At 42.9% G+C, this 13,717-nt stretch overlaps 1 protein-coding gene across 1 annotated transcript; it reads right to left on the reverse strand.

Annotated features, from left to right (window-relative positions):
- Positions 1–9,293: 9,293 nt before the first annotated feature.
- Positions 9,294–11,072, reverse strand: NR3C2 (nuclear receptor subfamily 3, group C, member 2). Its single transcript, XM_009579854.1, has one exon. The coding sequence runs from the start codon at positions 11,070–11,072 to the stop codon at positions 9,294–9,296; it is 1,779 nt and encodes a 592-aa protein (XP_009578149.1).
- Between the last annotated feature and the right edge of the window lie 2,645 nt (positions 11,073–13,717).

Consider the following 13,717-nt stretch of genomic DNA (forward strand, 5'->3'; position numbering starts at 1 on the left):
AGATCTGAAGCTACCATTAGAGGAAGAGCTCCCTAACTGCTCTAACATACTGCACTCTCTAGCACAAATTTAATTTAGTTTTAAATAATGAAGCTGACAGCTCAGATAGTCTGCCTGGAAACAGTGCAAATTTCCCACCCACCTTCATTTGCAAGGTCCCTGGCACTCCAATCTTCAGAAACGCTGAAGCACATGACAGATTTCCAGAGACAAGCCTTTAGCAATGCTAAAAATGAGATCTCCAACCTTTTGGAGCGGCTCATATTTGAACTCAAGCCTCCTGAGGGAGAATAAAGGTTGCTGTCTTGATGCCCCAACCTTAAGGCGCGCTTCCAGAAGCAATCCCTTTCCTGCTCCTAGTCTGAGGGCAGTGACATGAAACGACTAGGAGACCAGGTCCCACCTCCAGCCTTGCTTCAGTCAGACAAGAGGCCGTGTTTGAATGGGGAATACGGCGAACCACCTGCAAAAGAGCCCCCTCCCCACTCTCTTACCTGCAGCAGTGCCAACGAAGAGCTAAAGATACAAACACAATTGATTTTTCAAGGTGAGACATTGCCAGAGTAAACCGGGGCTCGCCGGTTGTGAAATCAGGTTTCCAAAGGGCTCGGAGGGCACAGGTCTCGTTAAGGACACGCCGGGTGACGCATTCACACGGGTACATGGACGCAGCCGCCTTGCGCAAGCTGGCGGGGATGCACGGGCGCAGAGGGCAACGCAGGCGCTTCAGTCCGTTCTCATGCCAGCGAAACTCAGCGGCTGCCCCTTTTCCTATATGGCCTGAATCTGCCATCAAGAAGCAAAGCACAACTTGAAAATTAATTGAGCAGAACACTGCTTTGCCTACAGAGCTGCTCCAATCTCCTCGGGGGACCCCCAAGCCAAGAGCGGGACAGTTTCCGTGCACCCTCCATCCCTACCCTTCAAGGCAGGTACAGAAGCAGCGCTGGTGAACAAAAGAAATGAAGTACTGTAGTGACGGGTTTCACAGGACTGCGCTATCACGTTAGCACAACACGGTATTCGAAAACCATTGCCAAAAATGCTAGCAAGACCCTATAGTTCAGCAGCTGGGACAGCCAAAATCTCAGTCAGGACAAACGTAGCTACTTACTTTCCAATTCTGACCTGTGATTAAAAACTCTCAGACCACTGATAGATTACAGTGCCCAAAATAAACCTCTAAAATACATGCTTATTTTGTAGACTTAAGACTTAATATGAACCTGAAATGGTCACACACACACACATAAATGGAAGTAAGATATTCTCCCAAATACAGAAAACATTACTGAAGATGGCAGATTTTTTAAATCTCTTTTTCAGAAACCTAATTGCTAGGTAATTGGTTTATAAAGCCGCCACTTTTAGAAACTTGGGATAGCACTTCTCAAAAGCAGACTAGGAAAGAAAAGCAAAATAGAAAAGATTCATGTGTCCAGTCCAAATTTTAGCCTGAAAGCCCATTCAAAAAGTTATTTCACCTCCAGATGCAACTATAAAGTATTGTTTAGAAGACAGAATAGAAATGAGTGAAGTGATATAAAAATTGTCAGAAACATTCAGCAATTAGTCTGAAATTTGCTTTTTAACCTCAGGGCTGTAACTCTTTGATCTATTATTAACTATCACTAACCACAATCAGCAGCATACCCATGCATCTTAGGAAAGCGTACAAATTCTACAAGCCATTTTACATATTATCCACAAATATTGGATTCTGTTTCTGCTCAGATGTTCCAACCAATGTTTACTTTTTTCTTTTTAAAGAAATACTTTAATATATATTAACCCTAAGTTATCCCATCTCCAAAGATGAGATTTAAGCTATCAATTTTTCCATGAAGCAAATAGGCAGCTTACAGATTGCAGATTTATAGAAACTTAATTTAGCAACCAGCTGACAACACATTCTAATGTAATTGCAGGGGCTTAATTCACAGTTTAAGATAAAGAAATAAAATTCAACTTCAAGTTATTCTCTTGTGACCTACCAACAATCCGGGAACTTCTGCTATAATACAATTCAGTAAAGAAACAGTGTCTTGCAAAATACTTTTTCACATACTGAATGGATACAACCAATGTTACTGATCCTTTTAAGAATCCAGAATCATCAACAGTATGGTTTTGGTTTTCTGGGGTTTTTTTTTTTGTTTCTTTGGGGGATTCGATGGGGGGGTGGTGTTTGGGGTTTTTTTGTTTTAAATCCTTCAGCACTGATTTTAGTAAAGCAGAGAAAGACAATCACCCAGATCACATCCTTCCAGAAAACACACTGTTAAGCTCTGGTAAACCATGTTAATAAACCTCAGCTGCAAAAAAAAAAAACCAAACCCACCAAGGTCAAAGTTTCCCATTCAAAGAGACAGTTTATTTGAAAACTTTGTCCTGAAAATAAATCAACTCTCAAGGTGTTGTAAAACTCTGGGGTTCCTGAACAGAAGGATGCATACTACTAAGGATGCGCACGCACCCTGCTTCCAAGTGCGAGACGGGAGAGCCTCCCCCCGAGCCCGTGCGCAGCCCCGCACGGAGCCAAGAGCTGCTGCCGCTCCCCTCGCCAGTGCTGGTACCGGAGCAGGCTACGTTGGGAACTGGTGACATGGATAAACAGGGCCTTCCTGACCTACGATCCCTTCCCCTGAAGCGTAAAGCAAAAAAGTCTGCCTTCCTCCAAGGTCTGCCTGTCTCCTCCAGCAGCAAAACCAACGTGGCTCCAGCAGGAGAGGGCTTTCGTGAGGACCCAACGGACGGTGACCTTCCATTGCAGTTTGCACTAGTAGGGCAGCAAGCAGTCAAATCATGCCATGGTCTATTTAGGGTGCATTCAAACGTGCCCAATAATGCTGCAAGGACTGGCCTGGACACAATGGAAATACTCCTCTTTTCCTCCACAGGTCTCTCTCACTCAGAAGAGACTGCAGCTGAAGTAAAGTAATTCATATGCTGAGCACCAAGCACTGTGTAGCAACCAGCTGCATGTGAAAACTGATAAAAGTACTAAACTTAGACATATTTAATACCTGTTTTTCACACACTCTTTTTAGTTTCCTCGTCAGACCGTTTTTATCACTCTTATACAGCCATATTGTAAGACACATTTGCCAGAGAACAAGTTATGGTACTATATTCATCCTAAACTGTGGTATTTTCTGACGTCTGAGAGCTTAAATCTGAGATCACAGCACTCCACTGTTCTCCAAGTTTTGGTTGATTAGTCCATTACTAATTCCAGCTCCTACAACTCTGTTCGAAGATACAACACACAGAGTTAAAAAACAGAAACTGCCTTTTAAAAAACACACCCTGAAAATACAAATGCCGAGATTATGACTCAACAACCCATTATCTTTTAGCAGAAACATGCGCTTAGGATATTTCATAGGCTCCTTTCCATCCCTTCAGTTTGTTCTCGCGCCCATGTCGCACCATGCTGCTCACTAAGTTGCACTGACCTGTTGGTTTTTAGAGCTTCAGAGTGAACTGGATCAGCAACCCGACCTGGCTCTCACATACAACGTGCCCACACAAAGGGCAAAACCAGAGTCAGACCACACAAGGCATGGCCCAACAGGATATTTTGCCACTGCAAAAATATATCGTTCAGCTACAAACGACACCCAACAGCAACCACTACTGAAACCTGGGTTCAGCACAGCACCGATACATATCTAGAAATCCGATTCAGCTGGGCAGAGCGCTTCATGGCAGGTTTAAGTTCCATTAATGCTAAGTGTTGGTTAAGTAAGGACAGCTTATTGAATCACAACTTAACAATTTACTCCCTCTGCAGACAATACGAGTACTGCAGGAGTATCGATACCGCTGCAGCAATCCCTACACATGCTTACCTGCATAATTGCAATGCGTATCCCATAAAATAGGATGGGAATATTTTTACACAGTACATATTTCAGACATCAGTGTCTTTCAGTCCTCACTAAAATGGACTGATCCATACTGTCGGAATATGGACAATCAAAATTTCTTCCGCTTGCTAAAATCTGTGCACGAAGGTGATCCCACCTTCCCCTTTTCCAGAAAACGGTCAAAAGAAGATATCATAGTGAGATTATGTACCACCAGAAGTGATATAAAAGCTAGGAAACAATTATTAATTATTATCAGAATAAACTATGGCAAACTGACTTCCAACAGCCAAGTATTGCAAAGTTCAGAGGTATCAACTAGCAGTAGAAATGTTTTAGTAATACACAACGCTACTTATCCACACACGGATTGACAACGGAGCTCTTATTTCCCCAGATTTGAAAGATCCACCCATTTATGGAGCACAATTTTCCAGCATTGTGGATTTCCCCGACACAGCACAGGAGTCAATTGATATGTATAATTTTAAGGGAAAATAAGGCATCATTAGCAGTCACATTTTCAAAAGATACTTTCTACAGATTTTGAAGTCCTCAATAAAAAGAGCAAAACAAAAAAAGAGCACCCTCAACAAAATAACAACAAAGCAAGCTGCAGAAAGTACAAGGCTGTTAAATGCATCCTGGTACACTAAGGAGAACCTTTAGACCTCCTGGCCTGACATACTAATACAGACTCCTAACTTCTTTAGTGAGAAGTAAAGACATACATAGGTAGAGGCTCCTGTTGTATCAAGACTATATCCAGAGCTGTTAAAAATTACACAAAATTGTAGAAGAACCTACAAAAACAAGTATAACTTTTCAAATTGGGAAAAAAAAAAAGTACAGATTTAAGGCTACAGTCTACACCATGAGAGAATCATTGGTGAAAAAAATTTGCACAGTAAATTTGTGGGAAGCTAAAGGGGAAAACAGTCCTGCCAAGCATGGAGAATATTTTAACAGCTTGGTCTTTTTCCCACAAAGTCCGTCAGCAAACAGAGGTCAAGGCCATTTATAAATTCTAAAAATAATATTTACCAGACCTTTATCTCTCTGGCAGGTATAATTCTGATAACTGACTATTCTAGATAATATTTAACATAAAAGTTTATTTACAAAAATACTTGCAATAGCCTGAAATCAGATTTTAACCAGAATCACCCATTCAAGTCAGTGAAGGTTACACGTAAGTGAAGATCATGTTGTTGGGTTGTTTTTTTGTGTTGGGTTGGGTTGGGTGGGGTTTTTCTGGGGCCACTACAAGTAGGGTCTATGAAAAAAATGCTGATCCATATGAATGGCTCAGGAACAGATAGGTATAAGAAGTCCGTAAAATATTGTCAATGTTTGATCAAAGATTTGACCATAAACCCTAAGAAGTCAATGACAGTCTTTGAACTCCTTTTAACAGACATAAATTGGACTCTAAAGTATCATGAAACGCTGTTTTGAAGAGAAATCTCCTTGTCTGAACGACAATTGAAACATAATTATTGATAAACGCATGCAATCTATGTTAAAATAGTATACTTTTTTAACAATAACACATCAAACCTTGTGAATTCATCCCACACTAGATTACACCAGTGGAACTGCCAGGAAGAAACTACAGTAGGAGTATCAGCCCTTTGTTTCCACCACAACTGCTGAGAAAAGCGAGTATGTATGTATACATACATGAGTTAATATGGAAATTAGAGGGAAAAGGCACATTTGCAGAAGAAGCTTTAGGTAAGAGCTAACACAGCAGAAAGGTCATCCTCCTCAATTTTTACTGTTGTTTCAAGCAACCATGACATTTTCCTGGGCCATTTTGAAAACTGTATAATTGGCACGATCATGAGGCTTAGGCTGGCATCCTTGATTCAGATGAGCCATCACCTTGAAATGAAATCTTATCTGGATTCTTAGTGTAGGTTTTCATCAATGACATCACACAATCACACATACCTTCTTCTTCAAGCCCACTTTGCTAGCATTTAGTTTAGAAACCATGATTTCTTAGAAATGTCAGTCATGGAGGGGGGATACACACACACAGACAGACAGGTATGATTCACCCTCTATTAAAAATTAAACATGTAAAAATCTTTCAAAGACAAAGACATGTTCTGCATGCATATTAGCAGAAGAAAAACATTTAAAAGGGAATAAGGGAACTTGCTTTTGCTTAAGAGGCTCTCGCTCCCCAAACACCACAAGCTGCAACGTCACGAAGAAAGTTACCACCAACTAACTTAAAAAGAACCATAACTGTGGACGTCTAATAAAAGTAACTGAAGGAGAAAAAGAGAAATGTTCTAGTTGACAGTGGGTACTTGGCACAGCCAGTAAGGTAGCAAGGCATTTTAGATGCCTAAACTATGTTTATTAGACACTATCAGCAAGTATAACTGACTCAAGAAAGGTGATATCCTAATAGGAAAAAAAGAATTAATTTTTTACACTAATATTCTAAAGATTTATTCCCAATGTGAAAAGTCTTCTTCATTCCTGGTCACCCACTCCTTTTCACCATGTAAGCTGCAAGTCAGAAGCAGTCTAAAAAAGGTACAATACTGAGATTCAGAAAATAAGGCTGCCAAAACAAGGTCTATTCAATGCTGGTCATCTACTGGCTTTAGAGAACCATGTGGCCTATTTTTTCCCTTCACCTTAGTCTTTGGTTACGGCAAATTATATTGCAGGATAAGTATACCTGAAAAAAAGATGAAGACTTCGAATTCCAGAAACTTTATATCGTAGACTTTGAAGGGTTAATCACATGCTGTAGAACTTTGCAAAATGTATGGTGCCTGATATGGTTGACACGTCAGGAAAAAAAACCTGGAAGTAACAAGGTTCTGGTTTGGATGCAGAGTCCTGAGGTGCGATGCTGCTGTTCTGGCGACATGAAGGAAGAGAGACTTTGCAATCCCCACACCACGCTGACATGGGACAGCTGAAACCCACCCTGGGGTGTTGGGTCTGACACGGTTTTAAACTACGCATGTTTTATTACAACACTTTGGAGCACGAACAAACTTGCGCGTGATTTCCTCTGTTTTAGCTGGAACGTGGCACAGAAATGAAGAGAAAGGCAAAGATCATTCGAGGTTCATTAGCAAGAGTGAGCTTTAACATGTGTGACATCCTAAGTTGAGTCTTTATGACTTCTCTTGTCAGCGGACAAATATCTGAGCAGGCACCTACGCATTCAAATCTGTACTGCTAAAATGACCTCTACATGAATTTACCTTGAAACTTGCAAGCGCTTTGCACAGGTCCCCAGCTGCACCTGTTAGCATAAAGCCGTTGCCAAGCAGATTAAGAGCAACATTTAGTTAAATAATGGGGCAGAGTTAAGAGATTTGAAATGATGACACACGTCCTAATCTGAACTACAGATCAGGATGCCTGAAGTGTCGCAACCCTGCAGATCTCCATCACCTGAAGAGAATTCCACACGTGCAGTAATAGCTCTGAGCGCTAAAAATTTCAGGATTTCAATCCTGCAAAGTAACAGCTACGCTCACCTGCATATCTTACTGAGATATCAGCTCAGAGAACAAAGACAGAAAAGTATATCAAGCCTGTGTCATAATCAAGCCTGATGACACAGATTATCCATTTACTGGTCTAGAGGTAAATAGATGAGAAGACCTGCCACGGACTAATGTCAGATCAGAAGACTCCTTCAAAAGCCTTATGAGAAACTGTCATTCAAAACACAACTATTGATGACAACCATGCTCCTGCCAGCGCTTCCCTGTTTATTGTGCCTGTCCCTGCAAGGGATGACAACCTTGACTCAGCACAAGCAGCACTTACTCATGCAAGAGCTCTCACAGCTGGCAGGAGCTACTTGCCCAAGTAACAGTCCTCAACCCCAAAGGCCGTAAAATATTGCGTCTTTATTTTCAGGCATCCCATCAGTCTTCTGGTGAACTTTTCTCACTATATAAATAATGCAATTTATGAAAATTTCATCAGGTAAAATAACTAGAAAACAGTAACTCCGTCTTCCTTGATCCAAGAAAGCACATTTAAGCCAAGCCGGGATGATAACAAATATCCAGCTACATGCAAAGTTCAGCATGAAGGCAGGACACAGCCCTCTCAAGCTGAGAAAGATACATTAAAAAGTGCATTCTTCAGAGACCGTACTTGAAATGGCCAAAGAAAAAGTGAAGTATGGCTTGCAAAATGATAAGGAGATTGTAGAGCTATGGGACAGATCTGAGAATAAAATGGAAATATTTAAAGTCTTTTTTTCTCCTCCCAGGTAGATAGGCTGTTCTCCCTCCTCAAAAGCACCATTATTTCAGGGATTATGTTTTTTACTGCAACACTATTTTTTCAGAAATATTTAGCATCATACAAATATGGAAAACGCTACGCATCCTTTTCACCCCGCTCCAAGAACAAGGCAGACGTTTCATTCACTGAGGGCAATTGCGTATCTCATGATGAAGAAAAAAGACTTGAGAAAGGTAAATGCAAATTCTGCTACCGGCTATTTCGCTGAGCTTTAGCACAAACCTTTGGTGAGCCCGTTTGACACGTGAAGAGGCTATGTAACTATTCTAACCCAGTCACGCTGTCAGATGCACTTAATAACTTGTAATATTGACTATGAAACTAGATAGTTTATGAATGTAAGCGTCCTTTATGAAATACATGAACACCTGTTTGCTGAAGAAGTACATGCTTCCACGAATCAGCCAAGAAACACAAATTCAAACGACACTTGCATATTTCCCTTCCACCAAAAGTGAGGAGATCAGTTCATCCATTTATCCCTTTCAAATGCGTCAAGTTTTAACAGCCCTCCTCCTTCTGGAGGCATTTTTCTATATATACAACCCAAATGTTCCTACAGTTAAAATACAGAAATAATACATTGCCACAGGCTTGTAAGGTTTAGTTTTTAAACTTAACCAGTTAAAGTCCAGTGCAAACTTATAACCATGCATCTTTACAAAAGGGGATTCCCGACACTATCATTTTCTTATCCACATCTCAACATTTCATCTGAGGTACAACACATTCAAGCACCAGCTAAGAAAGAATAACCATTATAGGACACACGAGAGCAATTTTACTAAGCTCTCATTATAGGAAAAACAACATTTATAGTAGTAAGAGCTCATAAACATACCAAAGCTACACTTTCAAATCTAATAACAATAGAATATAATATGTTCTTTTTAAATATTAAAGCCAGCACTTTATTTTCATTAAAGGCAGAGTAAAATACAGCAAGAAACCAGCAAATCTAATGATAAGAATTGAAATGCAAACAAAGGATTACGCATCAGCTTGAGAAATACCGCCCCGGTCCCCATTTTAATTCACGCCTTGTTTGTCTAATGCAGGGGAAGAAAAAGAAAAAAAAAAAAAGACAAAAAAAAAAAAAAGAAGTAATTTGCCTGCTCACCTGGACACGTTTTCTGGAATGTACTCTAGAACTGGATACCCATCACTTCTTCTGGATGCCAACTCCGAATGCGACTTCCAGGTCTCCACTAGCGTGCTGACGGGAGGGAACGAGCTCAAGTGCTGAAACGCCTGCTCTCGAGCAACCGGCCGCGACAAAGATATCGTGCCTTGGGCACCGATCCTGTAGTGAAACGACTGTCCACCTGAATTTACACCCACAATGGCAGAGGATGGTATACTGTTTTCTTGGTAATAGCTGCCATCGTCAGGCTCCTGCTTAATTCCCACAGGTAGGCCTGGATTTGGAAAACCGCTACCTTCACAACTTCCATCAAACGAAGAAACAGGTGGTCCTAAAATCCCAGAAAGAGAGTAATAGTCTTTGTCATCCATAAAAGAAAAATACGAGCCGTCTGTAAATGGAAAAGGATTTACTGTCTGGTTCCCTTTAAAAGGGGCACCAGAACAAGGATGCTTGGCCGACTCTTGCTTCACTGGTACTGAAAAGGGGGAATCGGAGTTTATTTTGCTGCTGTCGCCAATGCACGCGCTGCCGAACGAACCGTCTGGCTCGGGCTTTATGAACTGAACAAGGTTCATCTGACTGTTGTTGGAGATGGCATTCTCCATTTCCTCCATCTTAGGAAACGTGAGTTCTTGAGCACCCTTGTCTTTTGTTTCTGGACTGGGAACGGTATCTTGGCCTCTGCTAGGTCCCGCCGGCGTGCCGGAAGCCGGGAATCCCAGGGAGTTGTTTACGGGGCTACAGATGGACGATCCCACAGTGCTAACCGCTGGACTAGAACGAGTGGACCTATTATTGGCATTGGAAGGGCTGGCAATGGAGCTCCTCGAGTTCAGGTTCGCGGGACTGGACACAGAAGATCGCATAGTGATATTATTGGGACTCGAGACGGGAGATTTCACGCTGCAATGACTGGGAGGACTAGAAATCGGTGATTTCATGCTACTTATAGGGCTAGAAAGCGGAGACCCGACGTTGCTAACGTGGGCGGGACTGTGCAACATAGACCCCCGGTTTTCAACGTTTGGCGAGCGTGACAAAGGGGTTCCTTGGCCGATGGGGCTGTGCACGGCAAAGTTCCCAAAGTTAGCAGTAGTTGAGGACACAGAGTTAACTCCAGCAGGACTACAGACCGAGGAAGCCATGTTCTGAGGGCTGCAGCCGGAAGGGCTTTTCTCTTGACACATGATAGGGCTTTTGACAACAGCGTGCATGGCACCACCGTTCACAGCGCTCCCAGAGTCCGACATCAAAGACCTCAAGGGCCTGCTGGCGCTGTGGAGGGGAGAAGAGCAATGGCCGTTCTCCTTGTAGAGCTTCACCAGCTGCTCCACGTTCTGGTAGATCTTTCCCGGGCTCCCCTGGTTCTGCTGATCGTAGGGGTAATCGGCGTCTCGTATCGAATCCATATATAAACCCATGGATTCGGCCACTGTTGCCGACAGCTCCTTCGACTCCGTTTCGGTTTTGATGTCAGAGGGCAAAAGACCAGGCTGACTGCTGTCTTGCTGCAGGCAGGAGAGCAGCTCCGGTTTTTCTTTGTTGCTTCCTTGAGCGCTGCTGTTGGCAAAAGTGCCGGCAGCGCAGCTTACGTTTACAATCTCCATATAGTTACTGTCATCAGTCTGCTCTCCAGCACCTATAGAAGAATACTCCACAGACTGAGAAACTTGACCCCACCGTCTCTCCATATCTAAGCCTTCTGGGTAGCTGTGGTATCCTTTTGTCTCCATAACTAGCAAAGACATATACAAAAAAGTAAAATTAATAAATGATAGGACAGTGCGACTTCCTAAGGAAATTTCCTAATTTCCTAAGGAAACAAGGCGTATCCGCTCACCCTGTCTATCCTCCTCTCTGTCTGCCTGCCAGTCCCGTTTCCCTGCCCCATCCATCACCTCTCAACGATTTGTCCAATTTCAATCAAACCCAGGGAAAAGGTCTCACGGATACGACAGCCCTATGGGTTCTGAGAGAAAACCGGTCAGCAGTTAGAAAAGACCCAAATTACTGCTCCCCGCCCTGCCCGGAAAGGAACGGCTCCGCCACGTCCGGCTCGGCAACGTCACCACAACACCCGCCCCCCCTCGCTGGCCACAGCCCCGTGGCCGGTGCCAGCAGCACCGTGGGCCTGCGAGGAAAAAAGGGAGGGGGGCAGCAAGGAAGGAGGGGAACCAGAGAGGTCCTGAAAGGAGGCCACGTTGGTGGTGGGCAGGGCATAAACCCCCTGGAAACTGCTCATCACAGCTCTGCTCCTCCAAGGACAGCTCTGCTCCTCCAAGGACCTTCCACTGCCATGCTGCAGGGACAGCAAAGCAAGGGAGGCTGGTGCGCTAAGAGGGTTTCTCTTCATCATCCAGCATAACACAGGATGCTTTAGAAAGAAGCAGAAGTTCTGAGGGGCTGGGCGCTGACTTGCCCCTTCAGAGCCATACAAACTGCTTGTACAGCCACCTGAGGAGACACGAAGGATGGGCCGAGCGGCGAGAGTAGTAGTGCAAAAGTTGAATGGGAAACGTTCCTGCCACAGAGGAAGGGGATCAGATTAGGCGGGGATATGTGGCTATTAAATTCTGCAAACCTCCATGGCAGCCAGCAAGAGGAATATACGAAGAAAAGTAAAACTTGTTCTAAAATAGACCCTAAAAAAACCCTCCCATCCCGCACGCCACTCTCTTGAGGCAGGGAGCAAAATGCATGACCTAGCCTCCATTATTCTGAAAATCACGTGTAAGTAACAACAATTTTTTTTTTTTTAAGGAATTGGCTCATAGTATTATTAGAACTGTAGAAACTCAAGTGCCAATAGTTACAATATTGATATTATGCAAATATTTTTTCCTTTCAGAATGTATTAATTTTCCAGTATTTAATTTAGCGTTTAATCCCTTTACTTAACGCTACTTAAAAAAACTATTTTAAGCAAAATTATAAAAACAAAACCCCAAAAAAATTAAAATGAATGACTCAATACTTCTTTGCCCTCACTTAGAACCATGGCCCTATGCCTACATTCCCCTCAAGCACAAATTTTATTAGAACATCATCATGTGTATCAAATCACATTCCTATAGCCTAAAATTTTCAGACAGAAGTGTCTACTTTCACATAAAGTCACTCCCAGATAATCACCTACCCCTGATTTAAGTGCTGAGCAAGCCTAACTCCTAGAGAAATCGATTGCAGCTGTGAGTGACCAGCATTTCTGAAAACGAGGAAACTTAGTTAAGGCTTAAAATTAGGATGCAAGTGAATTTTAACCCTCAGAACTACCAGCAGAACCACTGCGTACCAGGAAATCTCAGTTATAGGCCTAACATTACACTGGTGCACGAGCTTTGTAGCGACCTCTCCCACAGCAGTAAATTTCAAACTTCATACATAATCAAAAGGTGAGTATACTTTAAGAAAAACAGCAAATAAAAATCTGGGTCACACAAAGGAAAAAAAAAAATGAAAATGCCCTGGTCCTGCACTTCCAGAGAAAGAGGCACTGTCTGGTAAATATATCCAAGAGGATCAAAAAACAGCAGAGAGATTATTTGTGGCCTGATACAAGTTCAGTTTAAAATGACAGACATAAATTAATAAGAATGCAGCAGCAAAGAGATTTTTTTTGGTGAGTGCTGGTTTCTGTCACCTCCGAGCGCCTCGGTGGATACTAGAACTGAATACTCATCTCACGGGTTGCCGATAGCGTAAGGGTTTGGTTTTGTTCTTCTAAGCAGAATTTATTACAACTTGACTAGCGTGTTTATCCACGGTATCCACACTTCACCTACTGCACAGACATGCCTTTTTACTAACTTTCACTAACTGAATTTGACTGTGGGCTAAAACATCCACGGACCACAACAGAAGCTGACTCGTGTTACATATCGGAACCGAGACCAGCTACCTCTGATATTTTGCAGAAGGAAGCTTACATTATGACCACAGTAGTTTCTCCAGACTCCCCCAAGAAGTACTCGGACACTGCGAGTTATGTATTTCACCCCCAAACATAACAACAAACACAGCCCTGTGCAGTATGAGTCTCCGATCAATCAGGCATGAAACCAGTTTCGCAGCAACAGTCAAATAAAAAATCAAATGGTACCTGGTATCCCTGCAACCAAAAGGTCACCTAGATACGGGAAAATCTGAAGTAAATCCAGTTTCATAAAAACTAAACCGATGGCTCAAGCAACCACCCACTTTTTATTTCTCGGTGTTTGTAAACGAAATTTTCTTTAAGTTTCACTGCCGGGGAGCCGCGTCGCTGACATAAAACCGCCCAGAGGACCAGAGTTTCATCGTCAAAGATGGGCGGGGGTTTTCCCCCCTTTCTCCGGGGCAGCGGAGCACCGCTGGCGGCACGGCCAGGTCGGCTGCCGGCGCTGCCCCGGCACCG

Source organism: Fulmarus glacialis, unplaced genomic scaffold, assembly GCF_000690835.1.
Source record: "Fulmarus glacialis isolate BGI_N327 unplaced genomic scaffold, ASM69083v1 scaffold27086, whole genome shotgun sequence".
Taxonomy (NCBI): domain Eukaryota; kingdom Metazoa; phylum Chordata; class Aves; order Procellariiformes; family Procellariidae; genus Fulmarus; species Fulmarus glacialis.